Here is a 27606-nt window from a genome sequence, read left to right as displayed (position 1 = left end):
TTTGTTCTTCTTTCTCTAGTTCCTTTAGGTGTAAGTTTAGATTGTTTATTTGAGATTTTTCTTGTTTCTTGAGGTTGGCTTGTATTGCTATAAACTTCCCTCTTAGAACTGCTTTTGCTGCATCCCATAGGTTTTGGATCGTCATGTTTTCATTGTCATTTGTCTGTAGGTATTTTTTGATTTCCTCTTTGATTTCTTCAGTGATCTCTTGGTTATTTAGTAACGTATTGTTTAGCCTCCATGTGTTTGTGTTTTTTATGTTTTTTTCCCTGTAATTCATTTCTAATCTCATAGTGTTGTGGTCAGAAAAGATGCTTGATATGATTTCAATTTTCTTAAATTTACTGAGGCTTGATATGTGACCCAAGATGTGATCTATCCTGGAGAATGTTCTGTGCACACTTGAGAAGAAAGTGTAATCTGCTGTTTTTGGATGGAATGTCCTATAAATATCAATTAAATCTATCTGGTCTATTGTGTCATTTAAGGCTTCTGTTTCCTTATTAATTTTCTGTCTGGATGACCTGTCCATTGGTGTGAGTTGTTAAAGTCCCCCACTATTACTGTGTTACTGTCGATTTCCTCTTTTATAGCTGTTAGCAGTTGCCTTATGTATCGAGGTGCTCCTATGTTGGGTGCATATATATTTATAATTGCTATATCTTCTTCTTGGATTGATCCCTTAATCATTATGTAGTGTCCTTCCTTGTCTCTTGTAACATTCTTTATTTTAGAGTCTATTTTATCTGATATGAGTATTGCTACTCCAGCTTTCTTTTGATTTCCATTTGCATGGAATATCTTTTTCCTTCCCCTCACTTTCAGTCTGTATGTGTCTCTAGGTCTTAAGTGGGTCTCTTGTAGACAGCGTATATATGGGTCTTGTTTTTGTATCCATTCAGCAACCCTGTGTCTTTTGGTTGGAGCATTTAAGCCATTCACGTTTAAGGTAATTATCGATATGTATGTTCCTATGACCATTTTCTTAATCGTTTTGGGTTTGTTTTTGTAGGTCCTTTTCTTCGCTTGTGTTTCCCACTTAGAGAAGTTCCTTTAGCATTTGTTGTAGAGATGGTTTGGTGGTGCTGAATTCTCTTAGCTTTTGCTTGTCTGTAAGGCTTTTGATTTCACCGTCGAATCTGAATGAGATCCTTGCCGGGTAGAGTAATCTTGATTGTAGGTTCTTCCCTTTCATCACTTTAAGTATAGCATGCCACTCCCTTCTGGCTTGTAGAGTTTCTGCTGAGAAATCAGCTGTTACCCTATGGGAATTCCCTTGTATGTTATTTGTCATTTTTCTCTTGCTGCTTTCAATAATTTTTCTTTGTCTTTAATTTTTGCCAATTTGATTCATGTCTCGGCATGTTTCTCCTTGGGTTCATCCTGTATGGGACTCGCTGAGCTTCCTGGACTTGGGTGGCTATTTCCCTTTCCCTGTTAGGGAAGTTTTCGACTATAATCTCTTGCAATATTTTCTCGGGTCCTTTCTCTCTCTCTTCTCCTTCTGGGACCCCTACAATGCGAATGTTGTTGCGTTTAATGTTGTCCCAGAGGTCTTTTAGGCTGTCTTCATCTCTTTTCATTCTTTTTTCTTTATTGTGTTCCACATCAGTGAATTCCACCATTCTGTCTTCCAGGTCACTTATCTGTTCTTCCGCCTTAGTTATTCTGCTATTGATTCCTTCTAGTGTAGTTTTCATTTCAGTTATTGTATTGTTCATCTCTGTTTGTTTGTTCTTTACTTCCTCTAGGTCTGTGTTAAACATTTCTTGCATCTTCTCGATCTTTGCCTCCATTCTTTTTCTGAGGTCCTAGATCATGTTCACTATCATTATTCTGAATTCTTTTTCTGGAAGGTTGCCTATCTCCACTTCATTTAGTTGTTTTTCTGGGGTTTTATCTTGTTCCTTCATCTGGTACATAGCCCTCTGCCTTTTCATCTTGTCTATCTTTCTGTGAATGTGGTTTTTGTTCCACAGCTTCAGGATTGTAGTTCCCATGCCATCTGTTTTAAGTGCATTCCTTTTTTAAAAAAGTTATTTTATTGAAGTATAGTTGACTTACAATGTTATGTTCGTTTCTGCTGCACAGCAAAGTGATTCAGTTACACAAATATATACGTATTTTTTTCCATTATGGTTTATTACAAGATATTGAATACAGTTCCCTGTGCTATACAGTTGGACCTTGTTGTTTAGCCATTCTATACATAATAGTCGGCATCTGCTAATCCCAAACTCTCAATCCATCCCTCTCCCACCCCCATCCCCCTTGGCAACCACAAGACTGTTCTCTATGTCTGGGAGTGTGTTTCTGTTTCATAGATAAGTTCATTTGTGTCATATTTTAGATTCCTCATGTAAGTGGAGTCATATGATATTTGTCTTTCTCTTTCTGAATTACTTCCCTTAGTATGATAGTCTCTAAGACTCCACACAAAAAACTACTAGAATTAAGCGATAAGTGAATTCAGCAAGGTAGCAGGATACAAGATTAACATACAGTAATTGTTGCATTTCTTTACACGAACAATGAAATATTAGAAAGGGAATGTAAAAAAAAAAAAATCCATTTTAAAATCGCATCCAAAAAATAAAGTACTTAGGAATAAACTTGACCAAGGAGGTGAAAGACTTATATGCTGAGAACTATAAAACACTAATAAAAGAAACTGAAGATGATTCAACGAAATGGAGACACTTCCCTGGTTGCTCAGTGGTTAAGACTCCTCCTGCCAATGCAGGGGACACGGGTTCAATCTCTGCTCCGGGAAGATCCCACATGCCGTGGAGCAACTAAGCCCGTGTGCCACAACTATTGAGCCTGCATGCCACAACTACTGATGCCCATGCTCCTAGAGCCCATGCTTCACAACAAGAGAAGCCACTGCAACGAGAAAAGCCTGCGCACAACAAAGAGTAGCCCCTGCTTGCCGCAACTAGAGAGAAAGCCTGCGTGCAGCAAAGATGACCCCCCAAAATAAATACATAAATTTTAAAAAAAGAAATGGGGCTTCCCTGGTGGCGCAGTGGTTGAGGGTCCGCCTGCCGATGCAGGGGATGCGGGTTCGTGTCCTGGTCCAGGAAGATCCCACATGCTGCGGAGTGGCAGGGCCTGTGAGCCATGGCTGCTGGGCCTGCACGTCCGGAGCCTGTGCTCCGCAATGGGAGAGGCCACAACAGTGAGAGGCCCGTGTACCGCAAAAAAAAAAAAAAAAAAGGAAAGATATCCCATGCTCTTGGATTAATTCTTATTTACAGTTTTTTTGTTGCATAATATTGACCACCTAATTTACTCTTGATCTTGTATACTCTTTTACATCAACCTTTTCCTAAGATGGCAAGCTCTTCAGATTGCCTCAATCAGGCCTTTAAGCCACAGAACGGTACTGATCCGTGGCCTGTTAGGAACTGGGCTGCACAGCAGGAGGTGAGAGGAGGGTGAGCGAAGCTTCATCTGTATTTACAGCCGCTCCCCATCGTTCACATTACCGCCTGAGCTCTGCCTCCTGACAGCATTATGGTGAGTTGTATAATTATTTCATTATATATTACAATGTAATAATAATAGAAATAAAGTACACAATAAATGTAATGCACTTGAATCATCCCAAAACCATCCCCTGACCTCCCCGCCAGCCCCCCAACCTGGTCTGTGGAAAAACTGTCTTCCACGAAACCGGTCCCTGGGGCCAAAAAGGTTGGGGACTGCTGCCTTAAGTAATGTAACGTCTGGGCTTCCAAGGCTACTTCTCCTCACGAGGATCCTAATGAACTCTCTCTTTAGCTGAACCCTCTTCATTAAATGAGTCTCTGTTGTATGGCCTCATTGAACTAAATACAAACTGGAAGGTGAAAGAAGATAGCAGCTTCTGTTTTTTTTTTTTTTTTTGCGGTACACGGGCCTCTCACTGTTGAGAGGGCCCAGCCGCTCCACGGCATGTGGGATCTTCCTGGACCGGGGCACGAACCCGTGTCCCCTGCATCGGCAGGCGGACTCTCAACCACTGCGCCACCAGGGAAGCCCCAGCAGCTCCTGTTTGATAAAAAGGTTTAACAAAGTAATTTAAATTCCTATCTTGAATGACCCAAGCATGGCACAAACACATAGCTCAATCACTCTAGAAAAAAAAAAATTTATTTGCAACTGCAAAAGGGAAAAGATGGTTCTCATAGCAATCCTTTAGCACCTGGAATGTTGGAACATTCTGTTGGTTCATCCACTATGAGCATAGTGGTGGAAAACCGTACGAAAGTACAAATTTCTGAAGAAGCATCAGTTATTTTAAGACTGTCCAAAGATGATGATTTAACCATGCAGGTTCAGAGGTGCATTTATTTACATACTGGTCTGGAAACATGACTTTGCATTTAGGTCAAAAGACTTGTTGCTTATTTTTTATTCCAAGTTTCCTTGGACATGTATGAAAAGTGAAGCACTAGCTATTGTATTGGCTCTCTTACCAAAAAAGGAGCTCTGCAAGCAGTTGAGGATGCCATGTGTTTTATCCATGTCATCAGATAGTTCAAATAGAAAATCAGGTAAGTTAATCCCAATAATGGTTTGATTTTTTTCACCCACTTCACAGAATCAAAAGAAGGTCCTTACAAGTTCATGCAGTATACTTGAGACCCAGGCACTCAGTGGAGACCTTGAAGACAGCAAAGGTCTTTCCATGGTTAAGCTTTACAGTTGCAGACTGCACTGGTTCTAGAGCTGGTTACAGCCCAGCCAGCCAGCTTACAGACTGTGGTTTGACGGGTCTAAGGGAGCCATCTCATTTAGCACCCAAATGTAACAGTATTCTTTACATTTGGGGGCCACAGACTCCTTTAGAAACTCATGAAATTCAACTTAAAAACCTACTTAGAAAAATTTGCAAACAAATTGTAGGGTTTCACAGATGATAAACTTGTATATATTAGAAGATGAAAATACAAAATAAAATGAATAACAGAAATTAACATAAAAAGGGAAAAAATCACAGAGACCTAGATATTAAATTGAAAATACAAATGTAAACAGGAAATTATAACTCTCCTTTCTAAATCATTTAGAAGGAGAATCTGACTTAGCATGGACACTAATGTTAAGGATCGTAAAAGATTTTAGTGAACAGAAGGTCTACTGAACTATGAGTCAGAGAGTAAAGTTGTAATTTAGCTCTCATCTCAGTTCTGCTACTAGCCACCTGCATGACTTTGGGCAAGGAACCCAATCCTTCAAGGGATCTTTCTTATGTTTAAGGAGTTGGGGCTTCCCTGGTGGCGCAGTGGTTGAGAGTCCGCCTGCCGATGCAGGGGACACGGGTTCGTGCCCCGGTCCGGGAAGATCCCACATGCTGCGGAGCGGCTGGGCCCGTGAGCCATGGCCGCTGAGCCTGCGCGTCCGGAGCCTGTGCTCCGCAATGGGAGAGGCCACAACAGTGAGAGGCCCGCGTACCGCAAAAAAAAAAGAAAAAAAAAAAGGGAGTTTGACTTCCCTGGTGGTGCAGTAGTTAAGAATCCACCTGCCCATGCTGGGGACACGGGTTCGAGCCCTGGTCTGGGAAGATCCCACATGCCGCAGAGCAACCAAGCCCGTGCGCCACCACTACTGAGCCTGCGCTCCAGAGCCTGCGAGCCACAACTACTGAGCCCACATGCCACAAGTACTGAAGCCCGTGCGCCTAGAGCCCGTGCTCTGCAACAAGAGAAGCCACCGCAATGAGAAGCACGTGCACCGCAACAAAGAATAGCCCACGTTCGCCACAACTAGAGAAAGCCTGCGTGCAGCAACGAAGACCCAACACAGCCAAAAATTAATTAATTAATTAAAATAAATAAAATAAAATAAGGAGTTGCACATGGGGTGTTACAAAGCACCTTTGGTTTTCAAACTCTGTGGTATGCATGCAGAATAAAACGGAACAAATTTAAATATTTTCCCTGTTTTGGTTATAAATAATTCTATATGGCACATTCAATATGGCAGAATTAGTCTACAGACAACCCGAGACAGATTTATGAAGGCCCCACAATACGAATGATTACTACTTTATTTTAACTTCTCTGTGCCTCAGTCACCTCATATGTAAAGGAAATAATAGCACCAACCTCATTAAGCGATTTAATATATAAATACTATGTACGACAGTGCCTGGCACATTGTAAGTACTTTGTAAGTGTTGACCAATGTTATTGTAATCTACATTGGTGGAATATCCACTGCCCACTGACTGTCCTCATCCTGCCGTCCTTCCCGGAAATACTCCCAGAGCCCCCGCCTTGTAGCACAGCCACTGCTAGGGCCCCTGGAGTTTCCACCAGAAACCCTTCCACTAACTGCAAAGTGCCCCCGCCAACCCCATAACACTGCAGGTACTGTTCACGTGGTCTCCGCAGCTGAGGCTGTGATGCCACAGATGCCAGAGAAGGCTCTCCTTCCCCTCCCTTCCCCCTTCCTTCACTCATAACTGTCTCTGAAGACACCAAGGCCACAGTCCCTGCTGGACACCATGGAATGAGGGGCCCCCATTGCATCACAGAGGGTCCAGGGTATGTGAGCTGGGACAGTGCAGGAAGCTGAAGGAGGAATCTGTGCTTGTGTGTTTGCTGAGACCATGGTAAAAAGGAGAAGGTAGGATGATTTTAGCCACGTGCCATGATAGAGACATGTTTATTCCTATGAGCCCAAGTTTCATGACAGAATTCAGTCTCCACCAAGAAAGTCATTTTTTATTATAAATAACAAGGCTTTTGTTGTCCAACTCGAAAATCTACCACCGTAACATGAAAATGACTTACAAACGGAAAACACGTCCTGTTCACTAGTCAGGGACTGCCTGTATTGCATGGTTTTAGTCAAACTGATATTCTAATAGAAGTGACAGCATATTTTAAGTAATACTGTTATTCCACCATATTAAATATGTGAAAATAGTAAAGCAAGTAATAGGTCGGATTTAAGGAGTAAATACATATCTAAATTTATGTTTGGCAAAATATAGCTTGCAGCTTCAAAAAATAAGTGTATCAAAACTTCTTACTCTGGGCTTGTTACAATGAAATACACATGAAGTGTAACTTACACAGGCAGACATTCAAATTACACTATCCTAACTCAAGAAAAAAACTATTTTAATTTTAAGAGACAATGATTGTTCTAACTTGTAAGACTGGAATATACTACATCACCAACTCTGAGAGTTTTTCCATGGATATATGTGCACATATTTTTATATTTAAAAATATCACTTAAAATATGAAATCATACATTTGTTGCACATTACACTTATTTAACTTTCTTGTTGACGTTAAAGTCAGCTTAAATAAAATTAAAACGAGTCCCTTAAGGTTAAATTTAAAAGTATAATGCATCATGTGAGATTATTTGATTAGTTTTAAAAGCAGATACTTACTATTAGAAGCCAGAATTCCAAATATCATAGTAGCGTTTCTTCTCACAATTTTGTCTTCGTGGTTGAGCAGCTTAGTTAACGGTTCCACAGCTCCAAGTTCAAGGAGGGTTGCTTTATTTTCTTCACCTAACATCACAGGTAAAATAAAATCAGACATGGATAGCAATCTCATCAAAGTTCTTCTTTGTCATTCCAATATCTTATTTGTCTTTCACATTCCTCTGCTTCCACACGTATTTCTCTCAGAATAAACCTTAGAGCTCAGGTATCCTGGACTTGCTACTCTCCCTTCCCTGGATGTTTACAAAGCTGGCTTCCTCATTTGGTTCTTAGCTCACACTGAACCTCCCGAGGGGTCTCTTCTGATCACCCTACCTAATGTCATCACTACATCCCAGTCTTTCTGATATCTCTTTATGCTGCTTTATTTCCTTCATACCACTCAACGATCTCCGTGCATTGTTCGCTTACACCCCTGTTACTTAACTTTCCATGAAGACAGATACCCTTTCTGTTCTATTCTCTTATAACGTCGTGCCTAACACAGTGCCAGGCATGTAATGGAAACTCAATAATACTTACTTGCATAATTAATTATAAAAATTAACACACAGAGTCCCCTCTTCAAATTCAAGTGTGGTGGAGTTTAGGGTGCTCATTTTTCACCCAGTGGATTTGCCTGCAGCCAGCGTGGAGGCACACACACAAAGCAGAGCCACCGGGGTTACTGGGATTCCTTAGCTGTGGCAAGAAGCCCCAGAACCAGAAGGTCAGTGAAGGCCAGCATCTGGCCTAACTGTAAAAGCAGTTTATCCCTACCCCAATAAGTGGGATATCATTCTGCAAAGTCTGGAATAATATTTAGGTCCTGATTAACTTCAGCTTTTCAATTTCACCAGCTATGAAAATGCAAATTTCATTTTCAAAATTAATTTGAGTAAAATAAAGTCTTTTAAACATTTTTGCCTCAGTTTTCTTTTAAAATTAAAATATTTTATACTTGAAGTTATAGGTTCATTCTGATAACTCAGTTCTCTGAACACAGACTTGTACCTTCCTATAGCCTGTGGAACTGCCCTGTATCTAAATGATTAAATCTGTCACTTGATAAGAATATGCTGAAATATGCATTATTGACTATTACAAACGTCCTTCTCAAACCTTCCATAATGTTTGCATTTTATTGGGGTTCTAAAAGTGAATTTCTTAGATGAAAATATTTTGTCAAATAAATTTTTTTTTTTTTTTTTTTTTTTGCTGCGCCACGCAGCATGTGGGATCTTAGTTCCCTGATCAGGGATGGAACCCTTGCCCCCTACATTGGAAGAACGGAGTCTTAACCACTGGACCGCCAGGGAAGTCCCAAATTTTAATTTAAGGATAAATTTTAGGATACTTAAATAAATGGTGGCTTCATAGAATCAATAGAGAAATATTCCATCTTTTTCAATTTTCTAAAAGAGTTTGTGTACAACTGGTATTATTTCTTCCATAAGTGTATGGCAGAGTTCAGCAGTGAAAACATCTGGACCTAAAGTATTCTTTGTGAGATTTTTAAATTACAAATTTCCATTTTTGTAATAGATAAGGGGCTATTCAGGCTATCTATTTTTCTTTAATGAGCTTTGAGAGTTTGTGTCTTAAAATGAATTTGCCCAATTCACCTAAGTTGTAGAATTTATTGGCATTAAATTGTTCATAACATTTAGATTATCCTTTTAATATCTGTAGGAGGTATAGTGATGTTCTTATTCCTCATATCAATAATTTGTCTTCTCTCTTTTTACTTATCAATCTGGCTAGACATTTTCATTTCACTGCTTTTGTCCACTGTTTTTCTGTTTTCTGTTTCATTGATTTTTTGCTCAGGTGTATATTATATCCATATTACTGATGCCTGGGTTTAATTAGCTCTTGTTTTTCTATTTTCTTAAAGTGGAAGCTCAGGTCATTGACTTGAGAGATGTTCTTGTTTTCTAACAGGCACTTGGTGCAATAAATTTCTCTCTAAATACTCTTTTAGTAGCATCCTACAAGTTTTTATATGCTGTGTTTTCATTTTTAATTTGGATTTTCCTTCTGATTTCTACTTTCACTCACAGGTTATTTATTAATTATTATTTTTTAAAAAAATTTATTTATTTTTGGCTGTGTTGGGTCTTCGTTGCTGCACGCGGGCTTTCTCTAGTTGCAGTGAGCGGGGTTTACCCTTCATTGCAGTGCATGGGCTTCTCATTGCGGTGGCTTTTCTCGTTGTGGAGCACGGGCTCTAGGCGTGCGGGCTTTAGTAGTTGTGGCATGCGGGCTCAGTAGTTGTGGCTCATGGGCTCTAGAGCACAGGCTCAGCAGTTGTGGCGCACAGGCTTAGTTGCTCCACAGCATGTGGGATCTTCCCGGACCAGGGATCGAACTCATGTACCCTGCATTGGCAGGCGGATTCTCAACCACTGCGCCACCACGGAAGCCCCTACTCGCAGGTTATTTAGAAGTGTGTTATTTGCTTTCCGACTATTTAGTGATTGTCCAGAGTTCTTTGTGTTATTGATTTTTAATTTAATTCTAATGTGGAATAGCATATATTTTGTATGACTGGAATTCTTTTAAATTTATTAAAGCTTGTGTTATGGCCCAGAATATAATCCATTTTGATAAATGTCCTGTATGCACTTGAAAAGTGCTGCTGTTCTTGGAGTGTTCTATAAATATAAATTAGGTTAAATTAATTTATATTGCTGTTCAAATCTTCTATATCCTTACAGATTTACTGTCTACTGGTTCTTTCATTTATTGAGAGAAGAGTATCAAAATCCTCAGCTATAATTGTAGATGTCTATTTCTCCTTGCATTTCTAGCTTCATGTAATCTGAAAGTCTGATATTAAGTACATTAATTGTTTAGGATTTTTCATAGCATCTTGATTAATTGACCCCTTTATTATTATTATAAGATGGCCATGTTTATCTCTGGTACCACTCCTTTTTTTGTCTATTTTTGTGATATTGATATGGCTATTTCAGCTTTCTTTTGATTAGTGCTAGCATAGGATATCCTTTTTCATCCTTTTACTTTCAAGTTATTTGTGTCATTATATTCTAAGTGCATTTCTTGAAGGCATCATGCAGTTTGGTCTTGCTTTTTTCCTAATAAAACACTCTCTCCCTGTTAATTGATGTATCCAGACCATTTACATTTAATTTGATTATTGATGTGGTTAGGTTTAAATATACCATCTTGTTACTTATTTCTTATGTGTCTCATTGTTGTTTTTCTTTTCTTCATTTCTGCCTTCTTTGTATGAATTGAATTTTTTATGATTCCATTTTGTTCCTTTGTTGGCTTATTTGATATCATTGCTTTGTTATTTTTGTGGTTGCATTAGGGTCTGTAGTGTATGTCTTAGCACAGTCTTCTTTCAAGTGGTAGTATACTACTTCACATATAGTACACTTACAATAGTATACTTCCATTTTTCACCTCTCTACCTTGGTTCTGTTGTCATATATCTTACTTTTACATGTTTCAGACTACACAATATATGATTATTAGTTTTGTTTAAAATAACCAATTTGCTTTTTAAGTGATTTAAATAATAAGCAAAAAAACCCTTATATGTTACCATTTATAGTGTTCTGTATTTATTCTTTTGTGTAGATCCATATTTCCATCTGGTGCCATTTTCTTTCTGCCTGAAGGACCTACTTAATATAATTAGTAGTGCGGGTCTGCTTGCAATGAACTATTTCAGTTTTTGAATGTTTGAAAAAGACTTTATTTCACTTATGTTTCTGAAAGATATTTTTGAAGGGTGTAGAAATCTAGGTTGAAAGTTTTGGGGTTTTTTCCGGTACTTTTTTTTTTTTAACTTTTACTGTAATATAGTTGATTTACAATGTTATGTTAGTTTCAGGTGCACAGAAAAGTGATTCAGTTTAAAGATATTGCTCCACTGACTTCTTGCTTGCATCATTTGTGATAATAAATCTGTTGTCATCCTTATTTTTGTCACCCTGAATGTAACATTTTTTTCCTCTGGATGCTTTTAAGATTTTCTCTTTATCAGTCTTTTCAAGAAATTTGATTATAATGTGCCTTGTAGTTCTCTTCATATTCATTGTGCTTCAGTTTCGTTAAGCTTCTTGGATCTGGGGGCTTCGAGTTTTCATCAAATGGGGGGAAATTTTAACCATTATTTTCTGAAATACTTATTCTGTTCCTCACTCCTTTATTCAGAGACTCAAGTTACACATACATTGGGTCAGTTTTGATTTACAAATTGAATTATATCCTCATTATGCATTGTATTTTCCTGCTTTTTGTCACACCTGGTAATTTTTTACTGGGTGCCAGACATAGTGAATTTTACCTAGTTGGGCAATGGATATTGTTGTTACCTTGAAGTTTGTTCTGGGACACAGTTATCTGGAGAAAGTTTGATCCTTTCAGGTTTGCTTTTAAAATATTTATTTGATAGTACTAGAACAGGGCTCAATCTAGGCCTAATTGTTTCTAACTATTGAGGCAAGACCCTTCTGTGTACTTGCACAATTCTCCATGAATCTTGAGGTTTTGCAGTCTGGCTGATGCGAACAGGCACTACTTCTGACCCTGTGTGAGCACTAGGCACTGTTACCTCTGATCCTGTTGGGTGCTTTGTCTGACTTCAAGTAGTCCCCACACATACACATGTGGATCAAGCTGAACACTTGAATGGGAGCCTTTACAGACCTCCTGAGTTCTCTCTCTGTGCAACTCTTTCCTCTCTGTTACTCTGTCCTGAAAACTTGCTGCCTTCATCTTCCTGGATTTTCAGGTCTATCGTCTCAACTCAGAGAGTCCACCAGGCTCTGCACAGGTTACCCCTTCCTGGGCTGTGGCCTGGAAACTCTCTGAAATCAATAGGCTGGGGCAATCAGATGGCTAATTTCCTTTGTTTCCTGTTTCTCAATGGCCTGATATTCAGTGTGTTGCCAACTCTTATTTCATATATTTTTCTGGTTTCTTACTTGTTCTGGTAAGGAGGTTAAATCTGGCCCCTTACTTCATCTTGGCAAGAAGGCAAAGTCCCATCATTTAACTTAAGAAAATATTTCAGAAAATACTGCTACTACTGAACATGAGACTTACAATATAAAAAGAGATGACATGTGATGACTCTGTGCTATAGATGCATGATCCAATATCTCCCTGAAATTTGACCCAGTATTCTACACAATCTACTCATGAACCATACCTTCCAGAACCACTCTGGTTTTTATCAGAATTCCCAATGATGACTAGAGTGAGGTGATGGTGATGACTAGCCAGGTGAGTATTTTACCATTTGCTAATTGAATGATTTGTTGTTCTCTCATGTAAGTCCCCCAAACAATGTTTTTTTTTTTAACATCTTTATTGGGGTATAATTGCTTTACAATGGTGTGTTAGTTTCTGCTTTATAACAAAGTGAATCAGTTATACATATACATATGTTCCCATATCTCTTCCCTCTTGCATCTCCCTCCCTCCCACCCTCCCTATCCCACCCCTCCAGGCGGTCCAAACAATGTTTTAAAGTACCATTTCTTTAAAATCAAATTGCTCCCATTTTAGTTTAAAAAGGTTTTGTTAAAAATACCAAGCTACACTAAACTCTTCAAATATTTCCAATTTCAATGTTACACAGTATAATAAAAGTCTGATTTTATCACCACTTGGAATGAACTAAAATGTAACTATCTCTTATGTTTGTAAATCCTCTATGAACAAGTCTTTCAACAGAATCTAATTTGTAACATTTACAACATTTTAGTAAACTTTATATTTTACAACAGTTTTAGTTTTACAGAAAAATTTCAAAGATAACACAGATACTTCCCATGTGTCCCACACCCAGTTTCCCATTATTTTACATTTTACATTAGTAGGGACATTTGATGCAGTTAATGAACCAAATTAGCTATGACAGTTTTGAGAGTACTGGTGAGGTAATTGGAGGATGTCCCTGAATTGGAATTTGTTTTATTTTTTTTTTAAATCATATTTAGACTGGGGCTATAGGTTTTGGGGAAAATAACATAGAAATGCCATTTTCATTATGTCATGTCAAGGGCATTTATTATCAAATGACTTATCTCTGTTGATGTTGATTTCGATCACCTGGCAGAGGAAGTGTTTGTCAGGTTTCTCTGCTACAAACTTACTCTTTTCCCCCTGTGTCCATCTTGCACTCTTTGGAAAAATGTCACTATGCACAGCCCCTAAAGAATAGAAGTTGCATCCCACCTCCTCAAGGGCAGAGTATCTGCATAAATTGGGATCCTTCTGCATTCGAGATTTGTCTTTTCTCTCCCATTTATTTACTTATTCAATCATTTATTTGTCTGTATAGACTTATGGATATTTATTTTCTTCTTTAATATAAATTATCGGGCTATAAATCCAATACTTTGTTTATTTTGTTGCTCAAATTATTCCAGCCTTGATCCTTAGGAGCTCTTTCAGCTCCTGTGACATTTACAGTTTTTTAAACTGCAATAAAGCCTTCAAAATGACTCTTCTACCCATTGACTAAATTGCTCCTTAAGACTGGGTTAGGCACATAGGGAGATATATTACTTTCAGGTGATGCATTAAATGATATACTGATTGAAAGAATTCATCAGACAGGAAGTAAGTTAAAGACTGGAGAGAAAAGTGCCCATTATGTAGCAAGTATTTTTAAGAAATTAATGAAATAGAAAGATAAACTGAAAAAAATCCAAACCTTTTAAAGCAAATCTATAAATGGCTTCACATGCTTTAGCCAAAATTTCTTCTTCTGGAGAATTAAGCATTAACACCACGGTTGCTGCTTTTTTGCTTTCAATTGTTAAGGGATCAAACTAGAATTCAAAGAAAAAAATATCAGAGCCACATACAAGCTTTAAAAGCACATAAAACATGAGTGGTGTGTTGAAACTTAAAGAGAGCATAGTCTTACAAAAAGGATGTGGTCACTGCCCACAAAGTGCACTGTAAAATTTTTATTTAAAAACTATCACAGTTGTCAACATTGGCGGCTTTGGAATTCCTGTAGTATGGAGGGAAGAGCAAAGTATTTTGGAATCCGGCAGGTGTAGTCTCTCATTTTAGCCATGGGGAACCAAACTAGTTACTTAAGCTGTTAGAATTTCAGTTTCCTTCTCTGAATAACGGGTATAATAATACCTATTGCAAAGGATTAAGGAGCGGATTAGAGATCATGTATGTAAATCACTTAGCACATTGTCCGGCACATAATAGATGCTCATTAAATAACATATATTAGTATAGTTCTTAGCCAATACACAAGAATCCTTGAGAACCTGTATGTATTAGATGCCCTGACAGTCTCAGTGATCAGTACTTGCTTTCTAACCACTACACCCTCTCTTGAAAAGCAGGAATTACATATGTGAAATAACTAAAAAGCAAAAGATAACAGCATATCACAAAATGTAAAACTGGATAAAATCTGGAACAGGGGAAAAGGTAATATAGTATAAAGAAAAAGTATAGGACTCTAAGAAGTCCTGTACCTTGCTGTGAGATCCTGAGAATTCATGTGGAGCTGAAATGAACAATAACAAATGCATGACCCCCGTGGGTTTTGTTTGGTCAAGGAGAAAACAAATTATTACACTATTTTTCTTCCATTTCCAGAGACCATGGAGGAGGAGGTTCTGCTTATGTTAAAGGAAAAAAAAATTGAATTTCAAAGCTTTACCTGGTTCTTTGTGTTGGCCCTTTCTAAATGGACATCTTAATGTGTTTTGAGACATAGCAAAAATTGATGTTCAGTTTTGGGTAGAGGATGGAGAGATAGATTATTCTGAATAAGGAGATATAACTGTGTGAGGTTAAAAGAGTAAAGATAGAGAAGATGGCAGTAAGCAATGACCCGAAAGGATGTGGCTGGGATAAAAATACCTCTTGGAGGGAAAATGGCTGTTGGATTTTAGGACAGCATTATCTAACATCCAAATTGAAGCTGTTGTTTGTGCATGTCTAGCTCTGTACTAGAAGCTGAAAGAGTTATCAAAGTCTCAAGCCTCTTAGACTCTTTGGGAGACAATTCATCAGTAAAAGTCTGCCATATGCACCAGGCTTGCTGCACTTTCGGGTTCCAGTGACATGAACCAGTGAGAAAAAACGGCCTCTAGAAGAGCCTAGAGCAATGGCTAGGATGCTGTCTGCAATGCTGACCAGGAGAGCATAAGGGCCTGGAAATTCAGAGAAATTTTAAGGAAGAACTATTAAAAGTACCCGGTGATTGAGGCTTGAGAAACATCTTAGATAGGCATTAAAGGGTAGCCCCAGAATGCCAGAGCACTTGGAGTCATCACTAGCTCACTAACCGCATCTTTTTTAATCTGAAAAATTAGGGAGTTGGATTATATCTCTCAGATCTCTTCTAGATGTAAAATTCTAGGATACTATGAAGTACAAAAACGTATGGCAGAGACAATAAATGTTGTGATGCGGAAGGGGGAATTAATTTGAACTGGGATAAATGGAGAAAGGTCCGCAGTGGTGGTAGAATTTTAGATGTGATTTGAAGAATGGATACAATGGGGTAGGCTGAGATAAGGAGGAAGGATATTCAAATGGGAAAAATGACACCAGGAAGGTTTAAAATGGGAATGAATGCTGCATTTATGGTGGATAAAATAGGAGTTTGACTGAATAGAAAATATGTAACAGGAAGCAGAATATTACTGAAAAATAAGGAAAGATGAGGCCTCAGCAAGTGACCTAGACCTTCCCTTCACCAGCCCTCCATTGAGGATAATCAACAGAGTTCAGAGGAAAGGACTGTGACTCTAGAAATTTATACCTTGCTAAGTTATCATTCATACGTGAAAAAGACATGTTCAGGCATTCACAAACTCAACAAGTATATCAACTGTACACGTAAACAAATTACTTGGCAAATACTTAAGCCAAGATTGGGGAGGACAAAATATAAACACAGTAGCGGTGGATCAATAAATTGATAAATTGATATTTAAACTGGATGATAATGATGGTCTGAATCACAGTGTAATTCTTAAGAAGGGATTTCTGAAGTAATGACGACATAATAAGGAAAAAAGTTAATAATGATTTGGAATTAAAATTCTAGATTTTTTCAACAAAACTCAGGTAAAATTTCATTGATCTTATCATTACCTGAATTACATTATTTGTTAATTGACTGTTTCCGCCACTAGAATGTAAGTTGCCTTGAGGCCTGATCTATATGCCCAGGATGTAAAGGAATACTTGGCATATAGTATGTACTCAATATTTGTCCAGTAAATGAATGACTTTCTTCAGACAAAAGATTGTTATTTCTCTATCTCCACTACCTAGAACAATACCCAATATATGGAAATCCTCAATAAATGTCTATAAAGAAATATATTAAAGTGCCTCTGGAAACTTCTTTTTTTATATTTGTGGCCTTGAAGTGCCTTAACTGTTGTACTGTCTGTTGATGCCAGAAAAGAAGATTCCAAATCTGAGGTTCACGGAGCCATCAGTGGGCTCCAGGGACAGCTTGTCTCTCTGAAATTATGTGCAGAAATTTTGGTGTGCATTCTACAGGGAGAGAGTCCACAGTCACCATCCTACCCTTGTAAGGCCCCCAACCCACCACCAAACCCTTGAGAATCAAAGCCTTAGATCACCTTTTCCACTTAAGTCAGTTTCCCTAGCATCCTGGCTGGTTACCTTTCCTTCCATTTTAGAACTTCCACTTCAGAGACGTCTGATATTTCAGTATTTTTAAAGCTGATTTTACTAGCACGTGAATGAAAAAACTATGTTGAAGCATAGATTTCTCGTGATCTCCACAGAATGGCTACAATTCTCAAAGGAGCAGGGTAGGTGGAAATACATTTAAATATCTTTTAATGCTCCTTCAGTGGTTCAGAAAACACTTCAGTATTTTGCCATATCTTCTGGTCATCCTTAAGAAAAAGGTGATGGGGGTACAAGAAGCTTAAGAGGAACTTTGAGACCGTGAGAGTTACCACTGTAAGGGCTGTCAAAGGAGGAGAAATACCAGTGTTTGGCAGACAGTGGAGAAACTTGGCATGACATGTGTTTCTCCTACAGAGCCTGTGGTATTATAGTAATTTTTTATTAAAAAGGGCGCCGAGAATAAAATGATAGCTATAACAGAATGCCACATGACTAAATATATAATCCTGTGCTGTAATTACAGATTCCATCTGCTTTCCCATGAAGAACTCATAGTCAGTCACCAACAAGCTGGTTGTGAAATTATAATTTCATGCTCTGTACTGAATAAACGATGAACTAAAATTATTTACAAAGAGAATGAAAGAAAGGGGAAGCGTTTTGGCTAAGCTTTGAGTTTTAAACCCAGTCAATTAGAGAAGCCATAGACTTGTAGAGATGCTTTTCTACCTCTGTTAAGGAAATAAGACTATTAGGATAAGGCTGCCCAACAGAACTGCGATGAAATGTTCCGACCCTGCATTGTCCAGTGCGGCAGGCACAGGCCCCATGTGGCTCCTGAGCACTCGAAGTGTAACTGATGAGACTGAGGAACGGAATTTTTCCCTTTATTTTTTATTGTTGATTTTAATTAATACAATTTTAGTTATTTTAAATGTAAATAACCACATGTGGCCAGTGGCTACTGTATACATAGACAGCACCAGTCTAAAGGAACATACAATTATAAAGCTGAACTCAGTGAAAAGAGATGAATCATGAGTTGAGTGATTTTTATGCTGCCGTTAAGTGCAAATAAAAGGCTTTTTTGATTTCTGCTGGAATGTGTTTACCAAGTCAGTGGTCTCCAATCACGAGAAGCCAATTGCACAGGAAAAGGGAGACAGATAAACAGAAGGAAGTAGACTGCACCACTCGAGCATGGACTTTTAGTACAGACTCTCTAGACAGCACTTAAAATCTGCAAAAGGGTAAAGGTTAAAATGAAAACCGCTAAAATGGCCTTTCATTTGCTTTACAACCTGAATCAAAATAGCAAATCTTTAGAGCAAGGTGAGCAAGCCGATATTTATTCATACAGTTTTGTATATGTACGTTATTTATACATACATCTGTGATAAGGGAGAAAGATAGGAAAAAAAAGTCCCTAAGAGGCTTCATTCCTAGAAAAAAAGTCTATGGCAGTTTTGGCAGTCTATGACAGAGTTAAAGGTTGAGTTCTGAGGCTGATGAAAAGGGTCCAGAAAAACAAGACCCTGGGGACATCCCACTCTTCCAGGGAACTGGGTTTGGTTGCCCAGGTGAGGGAGCAGTTTCCACTATTCCTCGTTCCTCTGATTCAACACCCACCATGCTGGTTCCCTGTATGCACCTAGCAGGAAGGCGTTGACCCATTAACATAAATGTTCAGTTGACTTGATACTTAACCACTAAGATTCCAAGGCCAAATCATAGTCTCTTGTGAGTTTAAATACTGTGGATTTACCCACTAAAGTTCAACTGCCTCTGAAACATAAGAGAACAAAATTTCCGTGCTCTTAAACTCGAAGACCTGACCATGAATTGTGATGGCTGTGCTCTAGGCCTCTGGGAACTTAAGTGGCCGGATGGGCTTTCACAGCCGATACCCCTGCCTCCTTGGACAGTTCACGCAAACTTCAACAGTTTTGTACAATGATGGACAGCACCCTCAACTACATCATTAATAATTACATTTACTAAGTTCTTATCTAATGCCTGGCACTGTTCTAAGCATCTTTTACATCTCTAACCTTACCCCACTGCTGTGAGTGTGTATGCAGTGGACATGATTACATCCTCATTGGGGAATACCAAGGTTAGGAGATTTGCCCCAGATCACAGATGGTGGATGATGAGGTGAGGATTCAGACTCTGACAGTATAACCCTGGAGCCCATACTCAGTTACCGAATATCATGCCTTATACCAAACATTGCCTACTAACGTTGTTTCTGTTAATAATTCTTTCGTGCAATCAGTCCACAGAAAAAGTCTGCCTTTTGTTAAAGCATCACAAACAGCCTTCCAGCCAGACTTGGAATTGATTTGGGAAAGCATAATATAGTTGTGTTGGTTATTCAAGCCATAGCTTCCCCCCATTTAGGCATCTTCTTAGCTAGTGTTCTCCTTTATGAGAAGAAACGGAGAATAATAAACCATAAATGCACACATTAGTGTATGCTTTGACAATGAGAATACTAACAAAAGCAAAGGGAGCATTTTGTTTTAACCTTATCACCAAACACTCTTTTTTTTCTGTCCCCGTTACCCATTTTAACCAGTAGATGAAAGACTAATAAAAATAAAAATCTTTGGAAACAATGTTTTAGGAGATATATAAGAAGCAAATTGCCATGACTTGACACAGAAAAGTTTATTTTCTCAAGCACTTATATATCCCTCTTTTAAATCTGGTTTTTATTTCTAATTTGTACAACAAACCTTTCACAGACTTTGAAGAGGTATACCTCGGAACAAATTCCAAGTTCAGATAGTTTAAACTGTGCTATAGTGTTTTGAAGTATTAGAATTTATAAGACAGAACAGCAGTTAGATACTTTAATACCACTCTATCAGCTTTATTAACATAAAATCAGAGCAGGGAAAGGATGGAAGGATCCTCGGGATTGTCAGAGAGCAACGGTCACTGTTACACATGCCTTTGGCTGCCCTCAAGACTGCTGTGACCCAAGGAAGCAAAAGCTAGATTTTTGTTAACTTGAGGATTGGAATTGTTTCTCAGTCCTTGATTGTGCTCCTCAAGGACTGGAGTACAGAGGACAACACCAGCAAGACATTATAAAATTATGGAGAGTGTATTAGACAAATATATCTATTGTTTAATAGTTCCTTAATTCTAATTTTAATCAGAAAGTGTTTGTCGTCAAGTACTGTGTTCATGACTCCACTTTCTGGTAGTAATAGGATGTCAATAATGCTATTCTGCAGCAAAAAGAAGGGTAATGCAAATAAGATGCAGTGAAAAATTAAGAGAATTTAGAACATTTTAGGGGTATGTCCAAAGGAGAGCAGCCAGACTGATGATCTATATCAGGAGACCACAGTGACCTTCTCTGCAAAGCTTTCCTAGACCTGGGCAGACAAGTCTTCTGTAGCCTCTGTTTCCAGCTGCATTGAAGGATCATACAGAAGTTATATAGGGATATGTGTGTGTGTGTGTGTGTGTGTGTGTGTGTGTGTGTGTGTGTGTGTGTGTGTGTGTGTGTGTGTGTGTAGCAGAATCTAAAGAATTCGAAAGGCAACAGATCTTATTTATTGAGTGTTTTCTATGTGCCAGGCACTGTGAACTTCATATACTCTCATTGTAATCGATAGAACAACCAAAATGACTTGGACATGACAATTCTCATTTAAGAGATTAAAAAAAAAGGCTGAAATAACTTGGCCAAATTTGGCAACTTCACCAAAATAACAGTTTATGAGAGGCAGAGCTGGGACAGAGGTCACATTTGTAACCACAATGTTCCAGTGTTGTTAGGAAAATTCCTGCACTAACTTCAGATTCTTTCAAACAGTAAAATCCTGCGAGTCTTTTGACTATACACAATTTTTTCCCATTCACATTTTATTTGAAGACAACCACACCAAATGTCTGTTTCAAAATAAGTTTTTAAATTGAAAATTGAGGACATTTTCTATTTTTAACATAATCAGTAGTTCATAAACTTTAAAGAGAGACAATAAAACCCTGCTTTAATTTTTTATCATAGCTTTTTTTTTTGTAATTAGAATAGGTTCTGTATCTCCACTTTCCGTAGAACAACTACAGTTCAAGAATAGTAGTTTTTTATAAACTGATTAACTCAGTATCCCAGTAAGCATAGCAGAAACCAAAAATTGGTGAGTTTCCATTTTTTTCAGATGGGTTCTTTTTCTTTTTCTACATCTTTATTGGAGTATAATTGCTTTACAATGTTGTGTTAGTTTCTGCTGTACAAAAAGGTGAATCAGCATATGTATATATATATCCCCATATCCCCTCCCTCTTGCATCACCCTCCCATCCTCCCTATCCCACCCATCTAGGTGGTCACAAAGCACTGAGCTGATCTCCCTGTGCTATGCGGCTGCTTCCCACTAGCTATCTGTTTTACATCTGGTAGTGTATATATGTCAGCGCTACTCTCTCACTTCATCCCAGCTTCCCCTTACCCCACCCCGTGTCCTCAAGTCCATTCTCTACGTCTGCGTCTTTATTCCTGCCCTGCCCCCAGGTTCATCGGTGCCATTTTTTTAGATTCCATATATATGCATTAGCACACGGTATTTGTTATTCTCTTTCTGACTTACCTCACTCTGTATGACAGACTCTAGGTCCATCCACCTCACTACAAATAACTCAATTTCTTTCCTCTTTATATCATAGCTTTTTAATTCAAATATTGTGATCATATTCCCATGCTATCAAATATTCAGTGACATCATTTTATCAAAATGGAATAATTTATTTAACTAAGTTTTTATTATAAAACATTTTTGTTACTTCTATAATCACTACCGCTATGGAAATAATTTTTTGTATGATCCATGCTTATTTACCATGATCACTTTAAATTATTTTACAACTTCTAGGATCACCTTGTCCCAAATGACCAACCTATTGGACATTGTTGAACCCTGCTTTTAAAAGGGAGAGACAAGGTTTTGTGTTGTGGGGAATGCATTATTCAAGCACTGGAAAGAGAAAAAGGTGATGAACACAGATTTTTCTCTCCATAGAATTGGAAAATACAGGACTTCTAATGTCCAAATAGTCATCTTAAGAAAACCTCACGTACATACCTAATAGCTATAGCATAACTTCCAGTCATTTTTTAAAATTCATTTGGATAATTAACATTAATGAGAGACTGGCAAATGTAAATTTAAAGTATTTGAAAGAACAAACCAAAACTATTTGTTCATTAACTAGGCTTATAAACATGCCATCCACATACTGGAAAAGCCAATAATTACTCTCTAATTGTGCTAATCAAGTAATGACAATGTTGTAAATGTTTGTTTACATAATGTTAGATTTCTCTGACTAATCTTATCATTAGTCAGACTTTGGACTTCTGCCACCGTGCACTCATGTATATACTGGTACATGCCAAACTGTTTCAACAGTTTATTTTTAAAACTGGTTGTTAACATGCTGCTAGTATTCAAATCAGAAACTTACCACATCCTTGGGAGGGGGCTCTGATTCCTTCTTTATCTTTTTACCCATTCTGGAAAAAGATGCCACAAATGGTTAAAATGTCATTTGTACATTGTATATGTACAAATCTCTCATTTACCTGCATTCCTAGGAGGAGATGTACTTCGTCCTCTAAATTTTACCTAAAAAGAAACTAGGCAATATATGTAGAAATTATTGCACATATACAAATACGTGCAATACATATACAAATATGTTACCTACATCCCAGACTTCACAATTTTAAAGGAACTTATTGATAAGATTGTTGGGCATTTGTCCTGGCTTCCAGTTTGGAAAGAAGGAGAATACATTAATGACATAAATGACATAAATTTTACTTACATAACAGGTAATGGTTTACCATGCTTATAGCTCACTTGTGTAGGGCTTGGGAGACTAAATCTAAATTACTCTTGAGATCTGCAGGAATGTTCTGCCACAAAAGGAGGGATTTCTGTCTGCTTTCTTGCACTGATCTATCCCAAGCACCTAGAACAGGGTCTGGTACATACTGGGCATTTGACATTTATAAAAATCATTAACTCTGTTGTTCCTGGGGGTAATTATTTTCTGAATGATATCCAAGATCTACCAAGTGAACATTTGTGTCATTTTCCCATATAAAAAAATGTTTTCTCTAATGTATTCCATATAAAAAATGTTTTCTCTAATGTATTCCATAGCTCAATAAAAAAGTAATTGAGAATCTCAAAAGATGTATTCTAGGGAAACTGGGGTTACTAACTCCACCTAGGTACAGAGAACTTTCCAAGATGGTGACTGTTAAAATAACCCTAGGGCTGTCCTGGTGGCGCAGTGGTTGAGAGTCTGCCTGCCGATGCAGGGGACACGGGTTCGTGCCCCGGTCCGGGAAGATCCCACATGCCGCGGAGCGGCTGGGCCCGTGAGCCATGGCCGCTGAGCCTGCGCATCCGGAGCCTATGCTCCGCAAAGGGAAAGGCCACAACGGTGAAAGGCCCGCGTACCGCAAAAAATAAATAAATAACCCTAGAAATCTTTCATGTTTTCTCCAATGAGAGTTTGTGGGGTTATGTTTGGTATTAGGGCAATCTCAGATGGTATATTCTAGTCTCAAGGTAATTACAATAGTCTCAAGAAAATTTTGGGAAGTAGGAAATCTTTGGAGAGAATCTACAATGTCAGGGTTAGTTCAGATGGCTTGCCAAGGGACAACAGCAACTCCAAGAATTGATCACATAAGTTAAAAAGCCACATGTTCATAGAAACTCATAGTGACTTCTGAAAGACATCTATTCCAGGTCCCTAACTTGAAGTCACATAAATTTCAAGATCCTTGAGGGCCTGGGCAAGCTTATGCTATGCACTACCTCATGCTATACCTAATATGTTAAAACATTAAAATACACCCACATCCCCTGTTAAATATAATTTTCATCATAAAAAAGATTTGAAATTTTGCATTTGAAATGACTCATCAGTTTGTACACCTGGAAATTCTTGCAAAATAAGAAAATTGTTTTCAAATGTAATTTTAATATTAATAAAACACTTAATATTTTTGAATTTTCTTTTCATATTTTAGACCAAATGCTTTTTTTCAGACCCCAAATATCTTTCTTTCACAGATACTTGAAAAGCACACAGATCCCAGACTTTGTGCCTATAATGTTTCAGGCAGACACACAGACTATTCTGGACAGATGAAAATCTGACCTGTGATTTCTCTAGGAAAAAGAGATTTCACAGCTCTTTATAACCAATTCCAAGATATAGCAGCCTTTGCTTTACAAAAGAATTCCTTATGAATAACATTCAAGAAGCAAGTAAATTACACTCATAGAAAGTTACTTGAAGTCATCTGATTTTCACTCAGGAACTTATTTTTCCCATTTCAGGATAGTGGTTTTGAGTAATTGCACACTGAAAAATACAGAGGCTGGAATAGCCTAAACATACAGGATTACAGAGAACTGGCCCTTGGCAATATGGTGAAGTAGGAAGCATTTTGGGTTTTTTTGGTTTTTTTGCCATACGCGGGCCTCTCACTGTTGTGGCCTGTCCCGTTGTGGAGCACAGGCTCCGGACGCGCAGGCTCAGCAGCCATGGCTCACGGGCCCAGCCGCTCCGTGGCATGCGGGATCTTCCCGGACCGGTGCACGAACCCGTGTCCTCTGCATCGGCAGGCGGACTCTCAACCACTGCGCCACCAGGGAAGCCCCTGTTTTTTTTTTGTTTTTGTTTTTACCATATTGGATATAACAATTAACGGGAGAAAATACACAGCAGACATAGTCCAGGGGCAGTGTACCCCAGAGATGACCCTAAGGTTTTTTTTTAAATTTGTAATCAACGTGATACAACTAAATTACCTTATTTTATTCTTTAAAGACGCATTTCCCTTTAAAGCTACAGAGACGTCAAATTAAGAAAATAAATCTCTGACTTTTTGAAGCAAACTAAACCTGTTTTCCTTGACTATTTTACCACCTGCCCATTGATGTTTTTATTGTGCTAAAATATACATCACATAAAATTTACCATTTTAACTTTTTAAGTGTATAATTCTGTGTCTACTGTTCACTTATAAAGGTAGAACATTTCATTACAGAGAATTTGGAAAACAAGGAAGGGAATATGGAATTTTAAAAAAATCACTCAGAAATAAGTTCAGGGAGATCAGCACTATTTGGATATAGCTCATTTTTTGTGTATTTTCTATAGTGATTTTACCATCTTACCTGGATTTCTATCTGCTATTCTCAACTTCCCTTCCTGGGACCATTTTCTTATTAAATTCTTAAACTAATGGACAAGTTCATGAAATCTCATTCTCCATTTATTGCTTCAATCATCATTAGTGGATCAGCATGTCATTTAAAATAATATTTTAAAATCCATCATCTAGCCAGTCCCCTGTTGTTGAGCATTTGTTTCCAATTTTCTGGAATTATGGACAAGGCTGCAAATGAACATCCTTAGACAATAAAATTTTCATCCACATCTGCAACTGTTTCTTTAGGAGAAATCCCTAGTAGTAAAATAACTACTAGGTGAAAAGGTATGAACTTCACGGCATTGGACATGAAAACAAATCTGCTTTGAATATGCATCTTCTTGGTTATTGGAAAGGAGTCACATTTTTTCACGAATTCATTGATCTTCTTTGTGAACTTTCAGCCTATGCGATCTTAAACATTTTCTAACGAGATTTATTTTGAGAAGGGCTAGAACAATTGGGGGCCCACTTTTTGAGTTGCTCAGAGTCAAGTAACGGAATCTTAGACCCTCAGATCCTCACTCTGGGCCTCAGTTTTGTCACCTCTTTGTTAAATAGGAGGCGGCCGGCACACTTATGAAATCCACGGGGACCACAGTCTAACACTGCGGGCGTAAGGCAGGGACCCAGAGGTCCTTACGAGGTGTTCCCTCAGTTGCCCCAGATGCCCCCCACACGCGGGGCACTGTCTCCTTCCCCAAAGGCTGCTGGGGCCTCTACCCTAGGCCTCTCTTCAAACCGCAGGGGTAGCGGTGCAGCCGCCCTCCCGCCTTTACCTGCAGGGAGATCCCGCCGGGCAGCGGCTTCTCAGACCTGGCCAACTGCACCGGCTGCAACCAGCTCGCGTCTCTAGTCCACTGTTGTGCCTGGTTGCTAGGCGACAGCGTGCCGCGCCTGCGCAATCCGCGCCCGCGTGCGCCGCGTCAGTGGAAGCGCGCGGTCGGCTTCCCGAGGCGCTCCATTCCCCTTCGCGGGTAGAGGTAGGTACCGGAGGAACCGTGTGCGACCTCTGTACGTAAGTCCCGGGCTTCGGGGCAGGATAAACACTGGGAATCCTCTCCTTCCAGTTGTTGAGGGCCAGCCCTAGAGACAAGTGTAAATCGGGAGGCTGGGCCGCCTCAGCTGCTGGCCAGAGGACTGGCTATGGATTCACATACTCTGAGGTGCGGATGCGTTCTCCCAGCGACAGGCCTCGGCCAGAGTCTCTGTGAGGTGACTTCCAAATCGCCACCTTCTGCCCGGACTCCGCCGAGCTGCAGACCAGCATTGCTAACTTTTCATGCACGAGGGTGTCCCGTCTGTCCCCACAGAACGTATCATGTCCCTTCAGAACCTCCTCCTCTTACACCTGTTTCCTCTTTCTGCCATTTCTCCCAATAGCCTAGAACTTCAGTTTCCCTTCCCCCTCCTCCCCCAACTCCAATCAGCACTTAAAGCAATCCGCCCTCCACTTTTTGTCCCGTCTATTCCCTCTTAAATCTTTACTGTCACCCCAGTCTAGGTCATCATTTTTTGCCTTCTAAGTGATGGTTTCGGTTTCTCTTTCCAGTGCTTTCTTGGTACCACAGATCAACCTTCCGGAAATTATTGCCCTAGTCATGTCACTCCCCTACTCAGACTTAAGCGGCTTCCTAAAGTAAAGTCTAAGCTCGTTAGCCTGTTCTTCAAAGCCATCTGCCCTCCACCCAGTTCTATCTGTGCAGCCCGCCCCTGTCCCAAACACAAGCCCCAGCCAAACTTACTGTTCCCCCAGATTTTTCCATGCTTTTCTCCTTTAGATTTTTGCTCACTCTGTTCCTTCATCATTTCATCTATTCAACAAATATTTATTAAGTATCCACCATTTGCCAGGTCATGGGCAACTTGCACAACTTCTGGAATATTCTTTCATTTCTGCATAATGAAGCCCAGCTCCAATGCCATCTTCATAAAATACTCTTTGATTGATCTTAGCAAAAAAATCTCTCCCTCTCCTGAATTCCCCTCAGGCTTTTTGAACTCCATCTGCTACCTGTCTCCGTTGGCCTCCCAGTCCTAAGAGTGTTAGATGCTTCTTACAATTGCTTCTTTCCTATCTCTTTATGTCCTCTTCTTACCTTTTCAATTACCTGATAAACAGCTTTATACATATTTAACAGTTCTTTATATTAGATTTTGTATGGTCAAATAACGTGATTTCCATCTCCTGATTGGACCTTGAATAATACACTCCTGTTATCTTCAGCCTCTCTCTCTCTTCCCTTCAGTATATGAATACTGTG

At 38.9% G+C, this 27606-nt stretch overlaps 1 protein-coding gene across 1 annotated transcript in view; it reads right to left on the bottom strand.

Annotated features, from left to right (window-relative positions):
* The window catches only part of ARMC3 (armadillo repeat containing 3), a 102187-nt gene extending 75998 nt beyond the window's left edge, over window positions 1–26189 (bottom strand). The window contains exons 1-4 of the mRNA XM_067703484.1: window positions 26122–26189; window positions 22567–22615; window positions 14142–14259; window positions 7400–7525 (exon numbers count right to left, since the gene is read on the bottom strand). Of these exons, the coding sequence (XP_067559585.1) occupies window positions 7400–7525; window positions 14142–14259; window positions 22567–22614 (292 nt within the window). The 5' untranslated portion in view covers window position 22615; window positions 26122–26189. The remainder of the gene's footprint in view (window positions 1–7399; window positions 7526–14141; window positions 14260–22566; window positions 22616–26121) is intronic.
* Window positions 26190–27606: the final 1417 nt, after the last annotated feature.

This window comes from Pseudorca crassidens, chromosome 1, assembly GCF_039906515.1.
Source record: "Pseudorca crassidens isolate mPseCra1 chromosome 1, mPseCra1.hap1, whole genome shotgun sequence".
In the NCBI taxonomy this organism is placed as follows: domain Eukaryota; kingdom Metazoa; phylum Chordata; class Mammalia; order Artiodactyla; family Delphinidae; genus Pseudorca; species Pseudorca crassidens.
The sequence above is the reverse complement of the archived record's forward strand: the minus strand, read 5'-3'. Positions and strand labels throughout refer to the sequence as shown.